This window comes from Schizosaccharomyces octosporus, assembly GCF_000150505.1.
Source record: "Schizosaccharomyces octosporus yFS286 unplaced genomic scaffold supercont6.1, whole genome shotgun sequence".
Classification (NCBI taxonomy): Eukaryota; Fungi; Ascomycota; class Schizosaccharomycetes; order Schizosaccharomycetales; family Schizosaccharomycetaceae; genus Schizosaccharomyces; species Schizosaccharomyces octosporus.
Window position 1 is genome coordinate 1,625,807 of NW_013185619.1, and position 21,425 is coordinate 1,647,231.

A 21,425-nucleotide genomic window follows, 5' to 3' on the forward strand; every position below is an offset into this window, starting at 1 on the left:
CTGAAAATTAGAGATGTGAAACCCAAGTTGTATATCAATATCAGTAAAGTAACAATTCACAACCAGCTTGTCTTTAGACGCAGTTTTTATTAATATTATAGCGATTGATTAATGCATTCTAAAATTAAAATGATTTCCTTTATAAGAAATAATTAATAAATTAATAAACAGAATAGCTTCGTGAATGAAGAAGTCTTTTCATGCCCGGATTTTTCATTTGAGAAACAGGGAGATTACCAGGGCGAGGTGATTGATCATCGTCTGATTTTTCGGTCACTTTGTATACCAAAGATGATTTCTTAGATGGCATTGAGTTAGAAAGAGGAGAAAGTCGTGGACCGTTTTCAGAATCATTTGAGTTAGTTACTTCTTGATAACCATCATTATAGTCAAATGCTTTAGAAGCAGAAGATGGTTGCAATAGAACGTTGTCATTGCCAACAGGGAAGTAGGATACTGCAATATATACCACTAACACGATTAAAAGAGTCAACTGGAGTACCAATAATCTTTTTTGAAAAGATGACTGAAGATAAGTTAGTTATCTTTACCGTAGAAAAAGTACAACTTACATCGTCACTCAGCGACTGAATTCTTCTTTGAACAAACTCATTTTCAGCAGAAGCCAACTCCAATCGAGCTTGTAGTATATAAAACGAAGACTGAAGTCTCTGGTATTGATATCGCTAGAAACATTAGAATTGAGTAACGTAACTTCAAAGCTTTCCTTACCATCTGATCAAATTCTTCCTTATGAGACACGATTATTTCGTTAAGTAAATCAGAAAGGTTTAATTGTTTCGTTTCGTGTTTCCCAAACGATGCCAATAGTTTTTGAATAGCTTCGTCAAATAACTTCTTTCTTTCTTCTAAAGTGGAAAGGCGTTTATTAATATTTTTATAAATACTTTCTTGATTCAAATGATGGGTCGTCGTAGGAAAAGGGGGTGATCCTGCTGCAGAAGAAGAGCTCATATTACTTGCGACAACTGAAGAAAACAAAGGATTGCTAACACGTTCTTTGTTGTTATTAACAATGCTTTGCTTTTCTTTTATCTCGCTGCTTTTTGTTGCCGTTGGACTTGAAGAGGCGCTATTTAAGATGGAGCTCGGAGACTCACTTTTATTTTCCACAGTGTTTAACATCGCAGTAGTCTGTTCAGGTGGTATAAACTGGCTGTTGTTTCTCGTGTTGGAATTTATTACGTCGGCTTGGTCATTTTGTGAAAGATCATAGTCATTGGAATATCCTTCTTCATTTTCTTCCTCAAATTCTTCAATCATGGTTTTACCGAATACATGAACCAAACTCAGTGGGCAGTAAAATTCAGAACCGTAATGACTTAAGATCTCGATCTTCATATACTTAGCCCAAATTAAAGGGTTTTCTATATGAAAAGACTGCAAGGTTCGTAAGTTCATTGCAGTGAAAGTGCCAAGCTCCATCCATGAAGATTCTTGTTTGGGGTACTTTCCACTAACACTAATACGAACTGTTCGAAAAATGCTTGAGAAAAACTCAAAATTAGCAATCTGAACTGTATCAACATAGATATCCTCACATAATTCTATAATGACAAATTTCTTTGTGGCCGAACACTTATTTAACATATATTTATCCTTGTTTTCAGTCAGGATAGACGAAGCACCTTCGGCTTCAACATTAGTTTTCAAAACAGCGGCGGCGCAGTCAGTGGAAGCAAAATTAAACCGTTTTTCTTCTGATGTTGTTACATGAGCTGCAGATTCGGTTTCAGGAGAAAAACCTTCTTTAAAAGAAGTACTTGTTCCGAAAGAAGTTTGGGAACGAGGAATAGCGGTATTCTCATCCGTACTTCTGCTGTTAACTTCATTTGGAATAGCGGTATTAATGGAGGCTTGAGGAATGGATCGTTCCAAGCTCGTAGATCTAATGTCGCTCCTGGCTGAAGAGGTTCCCGAAATATTTGTTATATTTTGCGTGGAAGCAGTTTTGTCATATAATTCTCTTTCAATGGAAGGAGTTGAAGTTTCAGCAACATTATATTGAGCTGGCACATCGGTTGTCTCAAAATATTTTAAAGTTTCCGATATTTCGTCGGAGCTTATATCTTCTTGTACATATTCAGAAGAGGGAGATTGGTCAGGTTCTTCATGAAAAATGCCTGAAAAGACCGAGAGGGTATTTTCGCACACAGCTGGTTCATAACTAATCAGTGCATTACAATATAAAAATAATAAATAAGAAGAGTATACAATAATTAAAAAAAGATACATTCGAGTACCTTTATAAGCTTCTGAAGACCGCTTGCATACAGGCCTTCAATGGAGGAGATGCAGTGTAAGTCTGCCACAACGTACTACTTTTTACTCACGAAAAACCAAAACTCGAATTGTGTTAACAAGAGCAAGAAGAGCCAGAAATGTCTTAATGCTCTTAAATTCTACGAATTCGTAAAGAATCGTTTGAGTACTGGTAATACAGAGAATTTAGTTTACTTTGCGGTGGCATTCGCGAACGCTGAAATCTTATTTTGATTCACAATTATAAGGAATTGGAAGTATGGGAGTTTCCGGTCTTTGGAACGTTCTTGAGCCCGTCAAAAGACCCGTGAAGCTTGAAACTCTCAACGACAAGAGACTAGCAGTGGATGCATCTATTTGGATATACCAATTTTTAAAAGCTGTACGTGATAAAGAGGGAAATCAGTTGAAAAGTAGCCACATTGTTGGTTTTTTTCGAAGAATATGTAAATTACTTTTCTTTGGTATCAAGCCTGTCTTCGTTTTTGATGGAGGCGCACCAGTCCTAAAGCGTCAAACTTTAAGGAAGCGTCAAGCAAGACGAGTCGACAGACAAGAAAATGCTTCTTTAACAGCTAATAAGATTTACGCTTTACAAATGAGGCATCAGGCCATTCGTCTCGAAGAGGAAAATCGTAAGGCAGAGGTTGAAGTGGATGCTTCTTCACAGGCAAAAAGTCAAAAGCTCTCTTCAATGTCCCTAGATAATAACGACATAAAGCCTGTCTTAAATAATCAGAAAAAGTATCTCAAACCAGATCCTTACCAATTGCCAGAGATGGATGTTTCTTTCGATAATTTAAACAGTGCTAAGGATCCTCGAGTCATGTCACAAGAGGAATTAACTAACTATGCACTGAATTTTGGCAATGTAGAAGATGTAAACTTGTTTGATTTCTCAAGTATTGATTTTGACTCAAGCATGTTCCGGTCTTTGCCTGACACGGATAAATATAGCATTCTTAGTGCGGCGCGGCTTCGGTCACGTTTCAGAATGGGTCTCAGTACTGATCAGTTGGCAGAAATGTTCCCAAATCGAATGGACTTTTCTCGCTTTCAAATTGAGCGATTAAAAGAAAGAAACGATTTAACCCAACGACTCATGGACTTTACTGGCATGAACCAATTCGGTCCGGGTCGAGTTGCAGGAGAAAAGAATAGAGAGTACATTTTGGTTAAAAATGAAGGCGCCGAGGGTGGTTGGGCCTTGGGTGTTATTTCTGGTACGGCAAAGAGTGATCCTATTGTCATCGACGAAGATGCAGTTAAGTTAAGCAGTACCGTAGGAGAAGATGAAGACGATGAAGAGTTTGATGATGTGCCTCTTCCGGTAACTCAGAAACAGATGAATCCTAGAGAACTGGTGGCAGCAAAATTGAGAGAGGTAAAAGAACACTCATTTGAAGAGGAGGATGACTCTGAAAATAGAGAGTTAGATGAGATAATGACGCAGCTAGCTACTCAGGAATCAATTGAATCCTATAACCGTGATGGAACAGCAAATTTATTCAACCTTTCGACTGAAGACATGGATAACATTCGGCGGGATATAGAAACAAATGAAGAAAAAACAAAACCTAATGATATTCTCCCTTTAGAAGAAGAGAATAAGAAATCCCATAGTCCTGAAGTTCAGTATTTTGAAAATGCCATCAACGCAAATGTGCCCCAAAAAGATGAACCTAAAGATTCAATTTTTATGGATGATTTACCGACATTTGTTAAGAAAGAAAGCGATCCCACTCTGGAACCTTTACCCTTTAAAGAAATGGATTGGGGGAAATCCCTGTTTTTTTCAGGACTTAAGGACAAAGCAACACCGCTAAAACAAGACAATAAAGATTCAGAAAAGAAAAATATGGAGTCTGAAAAAGCTTTCGGAGAAGCCCTAAACCTAGGTGCAATCTCAGAAAAATCTCTTACTGAAAATATCAGCGAATTCAACAATCAACGGTTTGAAAATGAGTCTAGTGGACAGTACCCGACTGAACAACAGAGAAACAAACCGTTTGAGGATGTCAATAATGAAACTGTACATACCAAGGAAGAATCACAAAATCTTGATTCAACGAAATCTTCTTCGCTTGAAAATAATGGACTTGATAAGTCCTCTCCTTTGCTAATTAAGGTGGATGAAGAAGACCATCCTTTTGAATATGTGAGGAACAAGGCTTCCCGTGGAGATATCGAACAACAAACAATGGTCAATATGGCTCAGAAAAATAATAATAAAGTTGAGGAGAAGGAAGATGCCACTGAAATAGGTAAGGAAGATTATTTCAGCGTGCATACTGATAGTTCCCAAAGAGTGTCAGACATTCATTCTGAAAAGAAAGGTACACCCGAACGTTTAATGGAAGAAAAAGCTACTTCAGAAGAAGATGATAACTTAGAAGTTGCCCAAAATTTAATGGACGAAGAAGAAGATGATATGATGATTCGCATGGCAGAAGAAGAAAAGGAATACGACAGATTTGTTTCTGAATTGAATAAGAAAGATACTGATTCTAACTGGGATCAAGAAGCTTTTGAAAAAAGGATCCATGAACTCAGAGTCCAAAAACGGACAGAAAAGCGTGATGCAGATGAAGTGACTCAAATGATGATTCGAGAGTGCCAAGAGCTACTTAGGCTTTTTGGTTTACCTTACATTGTTGCGCCACAAGAAGCTGAAGCGCAGTGTGCTAAATTACTTGAATTGAAATTGGTTGACGGTATAGTAACGGACGATTCAGATGTTTTCCTCTTTGGAGGTACCAGGATCTACCGTAATATGTTTAATCAGAACAAGTTCGTGGAATTATATTTAATGGACGATATGAAGCGGGAGTTTAATGTAGATCAAACTAAACTTATACGACTTGCTCATTTACTTGGAAGCGACTACACATTGGGATTAGCAAAGGTCGGCCCCGTCTTGGCTTTGGAAATTTTGCGTGAGTTTCCAGGTGAAACTGGCTTATTTGAATTTAAGCAGTGGTTCCAACGACTGTCAATCGGACAAGCAACCAATGAAGATCTGGGTACGCCTGTCAAAAGACGTGTTAGCAAATTACTAGGGAAAGTAGTTATTCCCTCGGATTTTCCAAATCCAATGGTCGATGAAGCGTATTTGAATCCCACTGTTGATGATAGTAAACAAAAATTTCAATGGGGAATCCCAGACTTAGATGAGTTAAGAAAATTTTTGATGGCAACAGTGGGCTGGTCCAAACAAAGGGCAAATGAAGTGCTTCTACCAATTATTCAAGACATCAATAGAAAGGAATTTGAGGGAACGCAATCCAACTTGACCCAATTTTTCTCAGGCGGGAACGTTTTTGCACCAAGAGTTGCTTATCAATTTAAAAGTAAACGAATGGAGAATGCTCTTTCGGCTTTTCGATCAGGTCAAAATAAGCAAGATCCATCAGTTTCCTTTGGCACTACAGGTGTTGTTGCAAATGAGGAAAACGAAACAAAGCAAGCTTCGAACAGTTTAAAGGAACGGATTGCTAAGAGGAAAAGGATGATGCAAAGCCGAACGAATTCTGATTCCGATTCAAGTTCTGAAGATGAAGTATCATCCACTTCACTTAGCGCGCTTTCTGAGCAAAAGAAGGCTTCTGCCCCATTGAAAACGGAACTTATAACTAAAAAACCTGTTAGAGCGCGTAAGCGTTAATAAAACAAGAAGTATGACCAAAAGAGACTAGGTAGAAAGGTCAGTAAGAAGTAGACATAGTATATTTGAAAGGAGGGTGATTTATTTAATTTAATTGACTGTAGTAAAAGCGCCTATATTGTGTTGTAATTTCACGATAACCCTTTTCTTGTGGAGCGGAAAACAAATTCTTGTTTTCTCTACATACAGGGAACAGATAAATTTGATCGCTAAGGATTTTCTGGCTATTTTGCTATAGGAAAAAAGTTAAATCATACAGAATGCCAAGTCATTTACTTTAATAAAATTATAAATATGATCTTTTTCTTGACATAAAAATTAAGTTTTCATGAATATACATGTATAAACATATGCATTTACTAATTGTAAATAAATATCATTGCAAATAATCTTATTTATACGATAGTTATTATATTTTCGTATTAGGCTTATAATAACGAAGGCACTGGACTACTCTATATTCATTGAGTAATATCCATCTGAAAGCATTTGTTACCTTGTCGTTGTTACTCGTGTAATGGAGACAATAAGGCATTAGCAGTAATACAAACCTTTGCATACTTGTGTCAAATTTTGAAAATGGCCACAAACATCGATGCTCAGCAAGCTGAAAATGCCGCAGAGGTTCGTATATATTTGCTGTAAATTAACTAACTTTCGTAGATTGAGATGCAGGTAATGAATTCACGAATATGAATTTTTCGTTTCAGAAATGCTAAACTCGATGGATTAGTTTGCAGTGAAAGCTGTTGAACAAGCTCGTATGTGCATATAATTAGAATTACGATGAACTAACGATTATAGAAATTTATTGGAGCCTTTTGGGCATGCGTAAGGGAAGCGAATTGCGTCTTACAAAGTATGTAGAATCAATAAAACGGATTCTCTACGTCTTTTTTATATCTGTTGATTCTAACGTATACTAGGTATGATGATGAAATCTTTGAAGACTTAAAGAAGACTTTCCCGGAGTTTGAAAACCCTAAGACAGTTGAATATGTCAATGAAGAGGAAATGAAATCTCCCAAGGGTAAAGCCGCTTGGCGCCCTTTCATGATGCGCTACCAAAAGAAAATCGATGATTACAATTTTGGTACCCTACTTCGTGTTCGTAATACCGATGAGTATGAGCAAGATACTACTATTTTCGGTATGGTGATACTGTGATCTCCACATACATATAGTTACTTTTACAACTAACTGGGTGTAGTTCCTCGTATGCAATTTTTTGCTTTTGAGATTGCTCGTAACAAGTACGGTTTGAATGATTGGGTTTTTAAAAAGTAGAGGATTAGGGTGAAAAGAAATACAATAAAAATTTTGGTACCTTACTTATGCTTCTATAGATTGTAGAGTATGCAACTGCGTGACAGTGCCTATTGCTGATTTCCAAAAAAAGGGATAATACGTGGTATGAAAAGGCTTAATTACAGGTCATATAGTGTAAACAATAAATAAATTGGCCTTTGACAATGAAGGAAAGAAATCTTTTTTTATTGAGTCAACGATGATAACTTTACCATTACGATACCTTCTTACTTCCATTTTGCCCATGGAATAAGGAGGTTGATTCAACTTTGGATCTCTGCATTCAACCGGCCACAGATCAATAAAGCATTGTTGCTGTTGAACAGCCTATTTTTATTAAAAAGAATAAAGAATAACACTTTTATTTTTTTTAATATGATTATGGATAACTCCAATAAGGACGGCAATCGAGAGAGTGAGAGTATTTTGCATTCCGATCAACAAAACTCGTTTATTTCTTATTCAACATTTTCAGACAATCTAAACAAGTCTGACGATGCCAACGTAACATCTTCTCTGGCTCACTCGAATGGAGATGTCAGTATTGTAAACAATAGCAGACCATCTGGCACCGCAGTATGGAAAGTTCTTCCTGCACTTTTATTAGGAATTATTTTGTCTGCTCTAGATAATAGTACGTTACTCCTAATTATTACTGTTTGGATATATACTAATTTATTCTAGCCATCGTTGCTTCCACATATACCAAGGTAGGTTATAAACTTGATACTAAGTATGCCAAATATGCTTCCTTACTAACTTGCTTTATGAAAGATCGGCGCTGAGTTTGGCAAGTTCAATGAAATATCCTGGGCGGCTACTTCATACATGATAGCATGTACAGCCTTCCAACCATTATTTGGACGGTTTTGTGAGATATATGGAAGAAAATCAACTCTTCTATTTGCTTATTCCGTTTTCGGACTTGGTTGTTTCTTCTGGTATGTCAGATAGTAACGAGTTTCTGTAATTTATATATAATGCTAACATCCGTAGTGGTTTATCCCAGTCACTTTATCAGCTTATTATCGCTCGTGCCATAGCTGGCATTGGAGGAGGCGGCATGAACTCCACGGTTACTATTTTAATGAGTGATTTGGTACCTTTAAAACAACGTGGAACATACCAAGGTATTATAAACGTATTTTTTGCGGTCGGTTCTAGTTTGGGAGGACCCGTAGGTGGATTTTTTGCGGACCAATTCACTTGGAGATTAGGATTCTTTATCCAAGTTCCTTTGCTAGTAGTCGCATTCCTTTCGGTCACCTTTTTTCTTAACCTTCCTCACCATAGTCGGGAGAGTTTTACTGAAAAATTTTCGAGAATTGATTGGTTGGGTCTTCTTCTTCTAACTTCAGGTGTCTTCAACATGACTTTTGCTTTGACTCTCGGAGGAAACACAAGACCCTGGTCCGATCCTCTGGTCGCGATGCTTATTTTAGGATCGTTCATCTCATACTCTAGCTTTTTATATGTCGAGACGTACGTTTCCGAAGAGCCTTTAGCCCCTATAACAGTACTTACCGACAGAACATGTCTATCTGCCTATCTTTGCAACTTCTTCCAAAGTCTGTCTCAACTTAGTTGGATTTATTCATTGCCAGTTTATTACCAGGCTGTAATGAATCAAAGTACCGAGAAATCTGGTGTTTGGCTTATTCCAATGATTGTTGGTTCAAGTATCGGTTCCTTGCTTGGTGGAATAGTGATAAATCTGACAGGGAATTATAAGAGAATTACTGTATTTAGTTATTTTCTTGCATTTGTTGGAGCTCTTAGTATGTTGCGATATGGTTTAAATACCCAAGTTTGGGAATACATTTTGTATCCTTTTCTAGGTGGTTTGGGTACTGGAATCTCTATTACAACAACCCTTGTTGCAATTATTCACGCATCTCCTTCGGCATTACAAGCTTCTGCTATTGCTACTTCATACTTATTCCGTTCTAACGGATGCGTTCTCGGCGTCTCGATTTCAACTTCTATTGTTCAGACATCGTTAAAACTCCAGTTAAGAAAGTATTTTGATTATGGACTGGATGAACTCATTCGCCAGTTACAAAAAGATATCTCATATGTTCATGTTCTTCCTGAGCAAATCCGTGTTGTTGTTGTCCGTGCGCTTCTGACAAGTGTGCACTATACATTTTTATTCACATCTGTTTCATTTTTTGTTGCATTATTGATATCTTTGTTCATTCGTAGTCAACAAATCTAATCTCAGATTTGACTGACAAAGAATGGAACAAATCATATCGCTGTCCTTAATTCTTTTTCCCCATTAATTTTTGTCCCAGTATTGCTTGAAATTGTTAGTTTAATGTTCTTGTGCTTTTATTTTTACTAATTGTCCCTTCCTTTATTGCTATTTTCCTTGTAAGTATATACTACTCAATAATATCCTTTCGAAACTATAATGACAAATAAAATCCAGTCAAGACAATTCATCAAATTTACATTTAACAGCATTTAGCAAATGGAATTAAAACTGACTATTTACAATGGCAAGTACACGATATTTGCTTAAGTGAATTTATGTTCTCAGTAAATTTCGTTATTCCAAAACAGCTTACTTCCAATGCGTCAAGGTTACTCTTTCCCATAATAAACCCTTCTCAATGCATCAGCAGCTAAAAACTGTTCGAAAACACCTTCCTTTAGTAGAACAAAACATCAAACGTGTATGTTTCACGGTAAAACTGATTTCTAACATCAACAGTCGTTTTGGGTTCACTCTGTTCAGAATTCTTTAGAAACACCAAATGTGAAACCTGAGCCCAAACAGCCATCTTCTCGAATTCCTCCAACAGTTGGAGAAGAAAAAATTCGTCTCGACGGTGGTGCCAAGGGCAGCAACAAGCTTCGGAATAGTTTTCTCTTATTAGCATTCTTGGGTCTTACTGGGTATGCCGGAGGAATATGGTATAGCTTTGAGGATCCTAAATTTTATGATGCTTTTGCAAAATATGCCCCATTTGGTGACCGTCTTCTTCCTGCAATTGAGCATTCTTGGGTTGGCTACAAATTCTTTGGCGGTAATAAAATTCTGATACGCGATATGCCTAAAATGATGCAGCCAAATGCTTCTCAAGGAGTATCGAGCGACATTGTAGAACAAGCAAAGCGTAAAGAGCTTGCAATACCTACTGAATTGAAGCACAGCGAAGCACCTAAGCAAGAAAGTAATAATAATTCTACCTCTAAGCCCAAGACCGAGTCTAAGGCTTCTGATGATGTAAAAGAAAATGCCAAGACTATTGCTATTTCTGATTTGGGTCTTGATCAGGAAACCGGAATTTCTGTTACTGCAGCTCCCGTAATTAATCAGACATTGCAGCGTGCTCACGAGGAAGAATTAAAAGATCAAACACTCAAATTCGAAGCATCTTTAAATGAAGCTAATCAGCTCCGTGCTCAATTGTCTAAGTTACAAGATGAACAAAAAGAGCTTTATGAGAAACGCTTGAACTCTAAGTTGGAGGAATGGAATTCGAAAATTGAAGGACTTTTAACAGAACGTGATCAACAATGGCGTGAATTATTAGAACAAGAGAAACAGATCCAGCAAAACATTCATGATTCAAGACTACATGAAGAACTTGTTCGTGCGACCGCTGTCTATGAAGCGAAGTTGAAGAATGAGCTGACGGAGCAAGCAATTGAGATGGAACGTATGCATCTTCAAGCCGTCAAGGCCCAAGTAGAACAAGAACGTGGTTCAAGACTTGGAAAGTTGAGTGAACTTCGAAGCTCTTTTGAAGAACTTCAAAACTTAGCTCGTGGTGTCATTTTTGACAACGGCCGTATGACTAAATTCATAGAAGTACAGAAGGCCCTCGAAAAGGTAGAGAAGGATGTTGATATGCGAGATAGCAAATCTCTTGAGAAAAATCTCCAGGATTTGAAGGATGCTACTCAGGAAGACCAGCTATCTGGTTTAGCTTATAATGTTATTGATTCCACCTTACAGTCTGGTCCGATACTTACTAAGAAGGAGTTACAGATGAAGTTCGATGCTTTGTCAAAAGAGATTTATAAGACTTGCTTCCTTACCGTGGACAGCGGATTTTTGGGTCACATGAAGAGTATGGTTTTGAGTCAATTACCAGCCAGTTTATTCAAGTCACCAGAAATTCAATCGGTTCAGAATGTACTGAATGAAGCCAGATCTAACTTAATGGCTGATGATTATGATAGCGTTGTCAAGAGTCTTTTGACTTTGTCTCAATTGTCTAGAGCTTTGTCAAAGGATTGGATTGAGTGTTGCAGGCGAAAGTTGGAACTTCAACAAGCTATTAACGTAAGATATTTCTTAACAAGTGAATTTACTAACCACCTATTTAGATCATCAAGAGTTCCGCTTTGTACGCTTCTCAAAGACAAGAAGAAGCTAAAGAATAATTGATCCGTAATTTGGCAATTCACTAATGTACACTGATGCCAAATCAGAGTACATAATTTTTGACTTTAAGCATAAAAGCAGTAATGAATACGAAGCTTTATTTTGAGAGCAATTCCACAGGATAACATCGCGGTCTTTTTTGAGCTTAAGTCAGCGATAGTTGATTTTTCGTGCTTCTCATGATGCAGGCTTATGATTGTAATAAGATTGATTTTCATGCAAATTTTTCATCGAGCGACCCAAGATTACTTAGCAATGCTTAATCTTTTTACATGAATTGATTTGACTTGAAACCATAGCCATTACGGAGAATTTCAAGTGTTAGGCTTAGAAGAACCATGATGTACTGCTATAGTAACTCTTTGTAATAAATTGGTATTTGCTATTTCTGCAACATGATAAATCATGTATAAGAACAATAATTGAATAATTAGTGTTTATTTGTATATGGAATCAAGTATTTAACCATTTATTTATAATACGCTTGCTTATGTTACAGTCTCTGTCGGCCACTCATCTCATTTGAGCAGTTCCTGGTCTTCATTATTTTGTACATAGTCAGTTGTATCCAAGATTTTAAAGTTTTTTTGGACAAAATGGAGTTAGATAATCTTTTGGAAGTAGTAAAAAAGAAAACGAACTATGCTTACTTACATGAATCAGATTCCGCAACTCGACATTCTTTAGAGAAGCAATTGCAAGACGAGGAATCAATTCAACAAGATCTACCATTGGAATTTATTTCTAGACTCAAAGAGCTAAGTCGGAAATTGGAAAATGCGAAACAAATAGCCAGTGTTTTGGTAAGTAACTTCATGCATATACGGGCAACTTTGGAATTGGTGCGGAATTAGCCATAATACTTAATCATTAGTATTTTATTCTAATAAAAGGACATTCTTCTTTGAGTGTATTATAATATACGGTTCCATTTTTCTGTCCGTTAGTACTACTCTTTTTGCTAACTATCTAGGATTGGAATTCCTATTTTTACTACGCTAGTACATGTCAGGATAAAGTCACCAGTCTGGAGATGATTAAATTGGTTGCCAACTGTTTCATGCAGGTGCCTGTATTAACGAAGCAGTTGGCACATTCTGATTGTTTGAAGAGCTTCACCCAAAAAGTATTTGAAGTATGTTTTTCTATTTTACTAGAATGAGTTTTTAAAGTAAGTTATTTAACCTATATGTTTGCAGAGGGAGAACTTGGAATCTCAAAACGTTTACTTACGGTTTTTGTTCATTTTTTTGTCGTACCAGGGAGCAGATACGTGCATAAACTTGAATGATTTGACGTTTTTATTGGTTAAAGTAAGTTATTATATATGTTCAGATTGAAGTTGTAGCTGATACCGAGAAGAGACTAGAAGCGATATGGAACTTTAAATTACAGTCAGTTTGTGATAATGAAAACCTATCACTTTATGCAGAAATTTTAAGGATTTTGTTCCCACTCTTTAGAATAGGATCTATCGAGGAATCAACGAAATTAACGTATGTTTCTGGGAAATATCAACATGTTTTAACTCTATTCAGAGCATTACCGATTCTAATAAAAACTTGGTCAAAATATGCACAGGATGAAGATTCCACTATACGTTGGCATTCTATCAATGCAATTTTGGAATGCAGTTTAAAAAACATCACGTCTAGTCAGGCTTGTGAGATTGTGGGTCTGGCAATCAAGACTTTGCATTCGATAGTTAAATTAGAGACGGTTGAACAACTTGAAGGGCATTATCTTCACTTAGAGAGTGCTATTTCACTAAATACATCAGCTTCGCTGGAAAAAGTTCTCGTTCCTATACTTTGTGTTCTATATTCCATCATGCATATTGAAAGAGTACAAGAAAAATTAAAATTTATTTTTCTACCAGAAGAGTGTGACAGAGTGACAAGCTTAAAGAAAGGAAAGAGTTTGGCATGTTTATTGTTACGGCTTAGTATGATACCACTTCTGGAAAATATTTCTATTTGGCATGGAACCATTTTATTTAGAATTTGCGACTGTAATGCTGATTTGCTCACAAAAGAAGTCGGATATGGTTATGCCTCTGGTATTCTAAATAGAGTCAAGCATTCCGATTCTTCAAATATCATCATACCCGAGTCTACAGGGAATTCTTTGAAGCCAGAGAATTTTCAATTCATTGATCCAATAACAGGTGAATTTAAACAACGATCTAAGCAGCCAAGCTCCTCATCGACCATGACAATGGAAGAAAAAGAGCGAGAAGCAGAGCGGCTATTCATCTTATTTCAGAGGTAAGAAACTCTTCATTTATATAACAGAACTATTTTTTATTTACTTTATTAAAGACTAGAGAAAAATGGTGCTATGCAAGTGACAAATCCAATTCGCCAAGCTATTGACAGTGGACACTATCAGGAACTTGACGATACTTACTCACAGTAATAATACCCTTTTTTGGAACAAGAGGAATATATTACCTAAACCTAAATCTAACACGGCCAATCTATACGAATTCAGCAATCATCCCAACTTCAACCTACGGTCTACTTAACTGATACTTAACTGAACTATGCCCCCACTTATACCCTATCCCACCTACTGTGTTCTTTTAAGTAAGACGTAAAAAGGACTCAATACGATACCCCACTTGGTACTTATATGAAGTGTTTCTATAGTTCATGATGAATCTGAAATAGAATTGCGCTTGAATGCATTACAGCCTTAATGAGTTTTGCACAGGACATCTACCTATTTATTTTCTCTTATTCTTCTAGTTATTGTTTTGTGTCAGCTTCTCTATGACAATGCTAATGAAGCAGAGATATTCTCTTACCGGAAGAAATACATTGACCTTATATATTATGTCCGCGAAATTTCAAGACATATTTTTATATATTTGAGATTTTATGTACTTTTGAATCAACGGTAATTGTTTAGTCAGACGTTGCTTGGAAGAGGAGTGTTGGATTATCGCTACGGAGGCGAGGCGTCTTCAATAAGAAGCAACGTTGGAAGTACTGTCTTACGAGCTGAGATTACCAAAAGATATCCAAATCAAAAATTGTTACGCTACTATTGGCAAGCACAAGAGTAAGGAGAACCCTACCGGCATAAACGGTGACCGGTAATATCACTAGACTAAGATAATTAAAGCATGTCTCGAGCATTTGGATAATTTTTTTGAAGGCATAATCCCTTATTTTTTTTGTGCTACAATTATATGACATTTCATTTATTCTAATCCATGTTCTATGATGGTGATGTTCGGTTGATTCAAATGGTGACTAAATTGATTGTTAAAACTAGATCTGATCAAACTAAGGTCTTGTCGCTATTGTTTGTATCAAAAAAACAATTGGTTCAAAAAAATAAACAAAATTTTATTATGTCTCTAAACGAAATGCATTGCAGAAGATTGATCATACTTATATTAATCTGTTACTTGATTTGAACCGAAGGAAATGGAACCCATCAGTACACAGAAATTATCATTAGCTCAATAAACTACTTCAGAATGTTTGTCTTTTCCTATGCACCTCAAATTTCAAACAATTGAAAATACAACGGTTGTTACAAAGTAATTGTTCAACGATTAACTGAAGCTTCAGATGTATTGTATCGTTTGTTGCTAAAAACTGACGTCTAGCTACTAATTTTTTTTAATGCAATCATTTTATAAAGATATATTTGAGTATGCTTAACAATTTGGCATGAATTTTGACATTGAACCCGATTAGTGTCCATATATTCCCATTGACTACCCCCACATAATTAACCCAGGATTCGCTACTACTTGGCACTGCATCCTTTGTCCACTCCCTTATTATTTTTCTGGTCAATCAACAATAGCATTCTTGGGATTGGAGACAAGAATGGTTTTGCTGGGTGCTTAAAGTCCAGGATATACGACATGATCAAGGAATGTGTAAATGTAAGTATCGACATTTACGTCGTTTGAGTATTCGTCTTCAGTATCCCAGTTCTGTTTATAACTAGCAAATTCCGTTTGTTAAAAAGAATTTCTTTAGCATATATATAAAAATCGTAACTCTACACCTTTTCTTTGTAGCTGCTTTCCCCTAGCGAATGAACCGGGGTTAAGCGTTATTTGTACGGCCAAATGCAGGTTTCAGACCCTTTGTTAAACCTAAAGAATGGTAACTTGTCCCGTGAGTTTTGGATGAGAGATGAGCGGACTACTAAGTGTTCCTTGTGTGAGGCAGAATTTAGCTTCTGTCGTCGAAAGCATCATTGCCGTATATGTGGAAAGATTTTTTGCTCAAAATGTCTTACTAAAGTTTCTGGGGAGATATATGATTTCCCTAAAGAGATAAAAGTTTGCTTACCGTGCGCTTCAGTTTCAAAAACAAATCTTTCGTCTCTATTTAGACATGAAGAGAGGACAAATCCTAACATTGACGTGAATTATTCTTCTCTTTTAGAGGAAAATTCAAACGACCATGTCCTTTCTTCTTTCGCGGAGTACAGCAATCCTTATGAAATGCCTGTTGATGTACGACCTCCCGATGTAACGCCCATGATTGCTATTCCATCAAGCCGGTCTAGTTATAAGTCACCGGGATGGGGTCACCGCTCTATATTTGTTGAATGGAGAAAGCAAAACCTGAGTCCGCAGCAATTTAGCAAGTCCGTATCTCAGTATTCCCCTTTAAATACCGGTGCTTCGCGCGATATCGGTTCTTCCGTCGTATCTATGGAGCGTTTACCTTCTAATCAACATATGAGTCCTTTACTTAATAAAACAAAAAAAATAAAGAATTCTCCTACAGTGAGATTTTCGACTCCTTCTATGAACGGTGAACGATCCTCTTCAAAACTTACTTCAAATAGTAATCGGCCTCCTGGGATTCAGTTTCCAAATCTTTCTTCCGGTTTAAAAAACGAGTGCTTTGATTTAGGCCATGAAGAAGAGATTTATGTTCACACTCCTCAAACCGATACCGCTCTTAATTCCCCACAGATGGAACTCAATTCTAATCTTGAGGACTCTGATGATGAATCCTTATTTAATAATTCTATGATTATGCCCTTTCATAATAACTACAATTCCTCTGCTAGGCTACAATATCCTCTGGCTAATCCCACTAATGTGAGCACTCATACTTCTGTAAATAATCGTGGCTATCTCTTAAATCCTCTAGCTTCTTTTCTGAAATTTATTCTTCCATCCTCTTTATTACAACCCATACCTCCTTCACCTACTCAGCATGTTGCTCAATTGCTAAGTTCTCAGACAGATAATGCGGTCTCATCAGGAGAAGTATCTCCTCGATTTCGAGCGCGCTCAAGAAGTTCTTCGCATTCGCCTTCCGTTCCTGCCCCTTGGATTTTCTTTTCAGATTCTTTTAATGATCTGGTGGTGGGATTCTTAAAAAGACTACTTTTACAAATGTTATTAGATGCTAATGTCGATACCCCTTTAAGATGGGTGCATTGTTTACCACATATTTTATTAAAGACTTCATTGAATATGAGTCCTGATATTTCTTCTGGTGATGATATTGACGTACGAAGCTATGTAAAAATTAAAAAGATTCCTGGTGGACAACCAAATCAAACCTTCTATGTTCCCGGACTTTTATTTACCAAGAAAGCTTCATCTAAGTCAATGGATCGGTCTGTGCAAAAACCTCGTATTGCTCTTTTGTCTTTTAGTTTGGACTATGATTGTAACGAACAAAGAATTCTATCATTGGATTCTTTGATGAGTCAACAAGAGGAATATGTTTATAATCTTGTGAGTAGAATATGTATGCTCAAACCGACACTTGTTTTTATCAAGGATGATATTCCGACGATTGCTTTAAAATATTTTGAAGAACACGGTGTCGTAGCGATATGTGGAATCAAAGAAACCGTTATGTACGATATAGCTAGGTGTTGTCATGCAGACATTATATCGTCAATCGATAAACTTTCTCTTCGACCTCATTTAGGAACTTGCGGACAGTTTCAACTATGTAGTTATGTCATCGATGAAAAATTAGGAATAAGGAAGACCTTTGCTATTCTGGACCACTGCTCAGAGCGTTTGGGATGTACTGTAGTTTTGAGAGGTGGTTCTTACGAAGAATTGACAAAGGTAAAAAGAATCGTCGAAATATCAATACTTGCTACATACCACCTAAAATTAGAATCATGTATGCTGAGGGATAAATTTGTGAACACAACGGAGCTTTTTACTTCTGCTTGTAATATGATGACTCCGTTAGAGGAATTCATGGATAAATTAGGAGCATGTAATTCTGAGCCTTCTCATGGCAAGGTTTTGGAAAAAAGAGTACCAGATTACTCTATACAAGACTGTCTTGACTCTGATACGACAATTCTTAGTACCTCTTTGAGTCATGATGTTGATGCTCATTCAGATATTGAAATGAACTTCCCTGCAGTTGATGATTATGCTTCCATTAAAAGCGCGTTACTCCAGCGAATTACCACATTTTCTCTTTTTATTAAGAGACCTCTACCAAGGTTATTAGGTCGAGTATACCATCTTCAGACTCTTGAAAATATGTATCTCACCAAACTTAATTCTAATTATCCTAGTTCTTATTTGCTAAATTTTATGAATCAGTTTCTTGGTTCACTTCAACATGGTGATGACTATGAATTGGCTTATAACTTACTTTGTACACACGAAAGGTTCACTTTCCTTCAAAAACAATGGGAGCTCTACTATTCCCGCTCTCGACAGCTGTTTTCTCCTCTTTCTAATCAAAGAATGGTGGTATTGTACTCTATAATTAATAAGGAAACATCAGTGCCCTGTATTGGCCCCGAAAGATGTTTGCTCGAATTTTACCGTGAATCCGATTGTACTTTGGGACAATTTATTGAAAGTACATGCTTAAACACGAATGTTAGTTGTGGTGGGGAATACTGCCCAACCAAGGACATGATATCTCATTATAAAAGCTATGTACACGGAAATGGAAGGATAAGTGTTGTCCTGGAAGATTTTACTTGCCCAATCCCTGGACTAGAAGAAAAGATTGTGTTATGGAACTACTGCAGATCATGCCAAAGAAATACACCAGTAACGGTTATGTCTGATGAAACATGGAGGTATTCATTTGGGAAATATCTGGAATTTATGTTTTATAATGACAATATTAAAGACAGGTTTGAATTCTGCAGCCATAGTATCATGCATGACCATGTGCATTATTTTGGTTATGTCAATATGGCTGTACGATTTCAAAGAGATCCAATTGAAATTTTTGAGCTCTTTGTTCCCCAAGTCATGCTATACTATAACCCAATTTATGTTAAAAATCAGAAGGACAGTGAATACCTTCGTTTAAAAAAACTAATTGAACAGTGTTTAAATTCGGTGACAACCAGAATTAATCAGTTGCGCACAGACTGGGTGACTGACCCTGTTAAACTTCAATCTTGTGAAGAAGAAATAGCAAATTGCCGTTCGTTATTAACAAAAGATAACGATGAATTATATTCAGAACTGACTTTCATATATGAACATACCACGGTTGTTGATTTTCTTTCTATGAATTCCGTTTTAAGAATTTTACAGGGAAGAATGATTAAGTGGGAGCAAAGGTTTGCCGATTACCAACGGCTTTATCTGCCTTCATATAAAGAGATAAGTCGTTTAGCTGCTACTCAAATTAAGAAAGTATTTTTAGCTCGTTCAATATTGCAACATCCGTCTGATCCTTTGGAAAGCTTGGATACTGCAAGAGATGGAATTACTTTACAAGTGGATAACCCATCAGCGGTTGACGGACCTAAAGAAGAAAAGAAAGAGTTGACTCACGCCAGAAGTGAATCGGCCCTTTCGATTGATGTATTTAAAGATAATGAATCTTTGGAATCCTCGGTGCGTTCAGTTTTTCCTGCTATGGAGTCCGATACTGAACGGAAGTTCGGTAGTAGTTCTTCCAAATCACCAACCAAACGAGATAATATGGAAAGTCAGGATATGCCAGTATCACCAAACGCCTTAAAAATTAAAGGCAGTTATAGAAGTCCTAGTGAACGATCGCTTTCTGATTTGTTCGATAAAAAACGACAGAATAGTATTCTTTCTTCGCCAACATCTAAAGATTATCTTTCGGATGGCCTTAGAAACCCAGTCTCGTCTGCAATATCAGCTAGAATATCAAGCATACAGAAGTCGGCTAAGCCAGTTACTAGGAAGGTTGCTCCAACGAAAGATGCTCGAGTTAGCTCTTTAGTTAGACAATTTGAGGAGTTGAGCCAACAACTTCAAGAAAAAAGACGTCGAGATGATGAGTTAGTTAGGGAGCGTCGTAAGAGGACAATGCCTGTCACACCTTCTAAGCCTGTCGTTGAGGTGTTTAGCGATTTATCGAATGCTTTTGAAGATGAAGAGCCTTCTGATAATGATGTGGACGACTTGGAACAGAAAGAAATAAATGATATTAGAAATGTTTCGAACAATAAAGGCAAAATTGAGAAGGAAGATGCAGATGCATCCTATGACACTTTTGAGGATATTTTCGGAGTTTTGTTTAAGAATGAACCTGATTTAGGAGAACGACAAACCCCAGAAAGTTTTGAAAATAGACAAAACGTGTGCAAAGAGGATATAAGGTCAGAATTTACAGGCCCTTATAATGATAAAACCTCTTTATACAAGATTCTCTCGACATTTTGGTCAGAATGGAATTCGTTGAATCCTTTGCCTTTCGAGTTCCCATTACAAGCTTGTGAGCATGTCTTTTCCGACTCGAATGTGGTTATAAGGGAAGATGAGCCTAGCTCTTTGATTAGCTTTACACTTAATTCTCCTGATTATATAAAAAAGATGGCCGAAATTGAAGAAAATATGGATAGTTATCTGTTAGAAAACGATAATCAGCCAACTTTAGAGGATAAAATTGAAAATTTGATGCTAAAACCAACGGGTACCCACCTTAAATACCAGTTTGAGGAAGGTTCTGCATATTTGTCATGTAAGGTATTCTTTGCTGAACAGTTTAGTGCTTTAAGGCGTGCGTGTGATGTTGCAGATAGCTTCGTTTCATCTCTGTCCAGATGTTCTGTTTGGGAATCCAGCGGTGGGAAGTCGGGATCTGCGTTTCTAAAGACTTTTGATGAAAGATATGTGATGAAAGTGGTTTCAAGATTGGAGAGTGATTCACTTTTGAGTTTTGCTCCTGCTTACTTTGATTACATGTCGAAAGTAGTTTTCCATGAATTGCCAACTACGCTCACCAAGATTTTCGGTTTTTACCATGTTGATATTCGAAATCCCTCCACCGGCAAAGTATGCAAACTTGATATAATGGTCATGGAGAATTTATTTTATGACAGAAAACCATCAAGAATATTTGACCTAAAGGGATCTATGCGAAACCGACACGTACAGTCAACAGGGAAAGACAATGAAGTATTATTAGATGAAAATCTGGTTGAACTTATCTATGAGTCTCCTATATTTGTAAGTGAACAACTGAAAAGTATGTTGCAGTCGTCCTTATGGAATGACACTTTGTTTTTATCTAAATTGAATATAATGGACTATTCATTAGTGGTCGGAATTGATTATGAAAAACGCGAACTATACGTTGGAATAATTGACTTCATTCGAACGTACACCTGGGATAAGAAGCTAGAAAGTTGGGTGAAAGAGAAAGGACTAGTCGGAAGAGGTCCCGAACCTACTATTGTGACCCCGAAGCAATACAAGATTAGATTTAGAAAAGCTATGGATTGTTACATTCTAGCATCTCAGGATTTCGAAGTCGATGGCGAAAGTGAAGAAAAAGACGAGGTCTAAGA

At 36.9% G+C, this 21,425-nt stretch overlaps 7 protein-coding genes across 7 annotated transcripts; 6 read left to right on the top strand and 1 right to left on the bottom strand.

The window, feature by feature from the left end:
• Positions 1–9: 9 nt before the first annotated feature.
• Positions 10–2,357, bottom strand: SOCG_03286 (Sad1-UNC-like carboxy terminal). The gene is made up of 3 exons (XM_013161774.1): positions 733–2,357; positions 573–686; positions 10–526 (listed from the first exon to the last, which is right to left on the bottom strand). Exons 1-3 carry the CDS (start codon positions 2,254–2,256, stop codon positions 161–163), a joined length of 2,004 nt encoding a protein of 667 aa, XP_013017228.1. The 5' UTR covers positions 2,257–2,357; the 3' UTR covers positions 10–160.
• A 185-nt stretch (positions 2,358–2,542) lies between these two features.
• SOCG_03287 (DNA repair nuclease Rad13) lies at positions 2,543–5,947 on the top strand (the record flags this gene model as incomplete). Its single annotated transcript, XM_013161775.1, has 2 exons — positions 2,543–4,146; positions 4,282–5,947. 2 exons carry the CDS (start codon positions 2,543–2,545, stop codon positions 5,945–5,947), a joined length of 3,270 nt encoding a protein of 1,089 aa, XP_013017229.1.
• Positions 5,948–6,434: 487 nt separating this feature from the next.
• Positions 6,435–7,282, top strand: SOCG_03288 (DUF757 family protein). Its single transcript, XM_013161776.1, has 6 exons — positions 6,435–6,571; positions 6,611–6,622; positions 6,681–6,708; positions 6,752–6,806; positions 6,874–7,097; positions 7,158–7,282. The coding sequence occupies exons 1-6, from the start codon at positions 6,527–6,529 to the stop codon at positions 7,232–7,234; spliced, it is 441 nt and encodes a 146-aa protein (XP_013017230.1). The 5' UTR covers positions 6,435–6,526; the 3' UTR covers positions 7,235–7,282.
• Positions 7,283–7,479: 197 nt separating this feature from the next.
• Positions 7,480–9,692, top strand: SOCG_03289 (vacuolar membrane amino acid uptake transporter Fnx2). The gene is made up of 4 exons (XM_013161777.1): positions 7,480–7,889; positions 7,940–7,965; positions 8,030–8,196; positions 8,252–9,692. Exons 1-4 carry the CDS (start codon positions 7,631–7,633, stop codon positions 9,471–9,473), a joined length of 1,674 nt encoding a protein of 557 aa, XP_013017231.1. The 5' UTR covers positions 7,480–7,630; the 3' UTR covers positions 9,474–9,692.
• Positions 9,693–9,823: 131 nt separating this feature from the next.
• Positions 9,824–12,099, top strand: SOCG_03290 (mitofilin). Its single transcript, XM_013161778.1, has 3 exons — positions 9,824–9,936; positions 9,975–11,555; positions 11,600–12,099. Exons 1-3 carry the CDS (start codon positions 9,874–9,876, stop codon positions 11,654–11,656), a joined length of 1,701 nt encoding a protein of 566 aa, XP_013017232.1. The 5' UTR covers positions 9,824–9,873; the 3' UTR covers positions 11,657–12,099.
• A 154-nt stretch (positions 12,100–12,253) lies between these two features.
• On the top strand, positions 12,254–14,075 carry SOCG_03291 (Ric8 family guanine nucleotide exchange factor synembryn family protein; the record flags this gene model as incomplete). Its single annotated transcript, XM_013161779.1, has 5 exons — positions 12,254–12,460; positions 12,631–12,792; positions 12,857–12,970; positions 13,020–13,924; positions 13,979–14,075. 5 exons carry the CDS (start codon positions 12,254–12,256, stop codon positions 14,073–14,075), a joined length of 1,485 nt encoding a protein of 494 aa, XP_013017233.1.
• Positions 14,076–15,753: 1,678 nt separating this feature from the next.
• On the top strand, positions 15,754–21,423 carry SOCG_03292 (1-phosphatidylinositol-3-phosphate 5-kinase Fab1; the record flags this gene model as incomplete). Its single annotated transcript, XM_013161780.1, has 1 exon — positions 15,754–21,423. One exon carries the CDS (start codon positions 15,754–15,756, stop codon positions 21,421–21,423), a length of 5,670 nt encoding a protein of 1,889 aa, XP_013017234.1.
• Between the last annotated feature and the right edge of the window lie 2 nt (positions 21,424–21,425).

Excerpts from the sequence above, each read along its gene's own strand:
- SOCG_03286 (XM_013161774.1), bottom strand. The coding sequence starts at position 2,256 with ATGTATCTTTTTTTAATTATTGTATACTCTTCTTATTTATTATTTTTA. Across the intron at positions 687-732 it reads AGGAAGAATTTGATCAGATG|CGATATCAATACCAGAGACT; the intron begins GTAAGGAAAGCT and ends TAATGTTTCTAG. Across the intron at positions 527-572 it reads TTCAGTCGCTGAGTGACGAT|TCATCTTTTCAAAAAAGATT; the intron begins GTAAGTTGTACT and ends ACTTATCTTCAG.
- SOCG_03288 (XM_013161776.1), top strand. The coding sequence starts at position 6,527 with ATGGCCACAAACATCGATGCTCAGCAAGCTGAAAATGCCGCAGAG. Across the intron at positions 6,709-6,751 it reads GAAAGCTGTTGAACAAGCTC|AAATTTATTGGAGCCTTTTG; the intron begins GTATGTGCATAT and ends TAACGATTATAG. Across the intron at positions 7,098-7,157 it reads GCAAGATACTACTATTTTCG|TTCCTCGTATGCAATTTTTT; the intron begins GTATGGTGATAC and ends AACTGGGTGTAG.
- SOCG_03289 (XM_013161777.1), top strand. The coding sequence starts at position 7,631 with ATGATTATGGATAACTCCAATAAGGACGGCAATCGAGAGAGTGAGAGT. Across the intron at positions 7,890-7,939 it reads TTTGTCTGCTCTAGATAATA|CCATCGTTGCTTCCACATAT; the intron begins GTACGTTACTCC and ends AATTTATTCTAG. Across the intron at positions 8,197-8,251 it reads GGACTTGGTTGTTTCTTCTG|TGGTTTATCCCAGTCACTTT; the intron begins GTATGTCAGATA and ends TAACATCCGTAG.
- SOCG_03290 (XM_013161778.1), top strand. The coding sequence starts at position 9,874 with ATGCATCAGCAGCTAAAAACTGTTCGAAAACACCTTCCTTTAGTAGAA. Across the intron at positions 9,937-9,974 it reads TAGAACAAAACATCAAACGT|TCGTTTTGGGTTCACTCTGT; the intron begins GTATGTTTCACG and ends TAACATCAACAG. Across the intron at positions 11,556-11,599 it reads AACTTCAACAAGCTATTAAC|ATCATCAAGAGTTCCGCTTT; the intron begins GTAAGATATTTC and ends CCACCTATTTAG.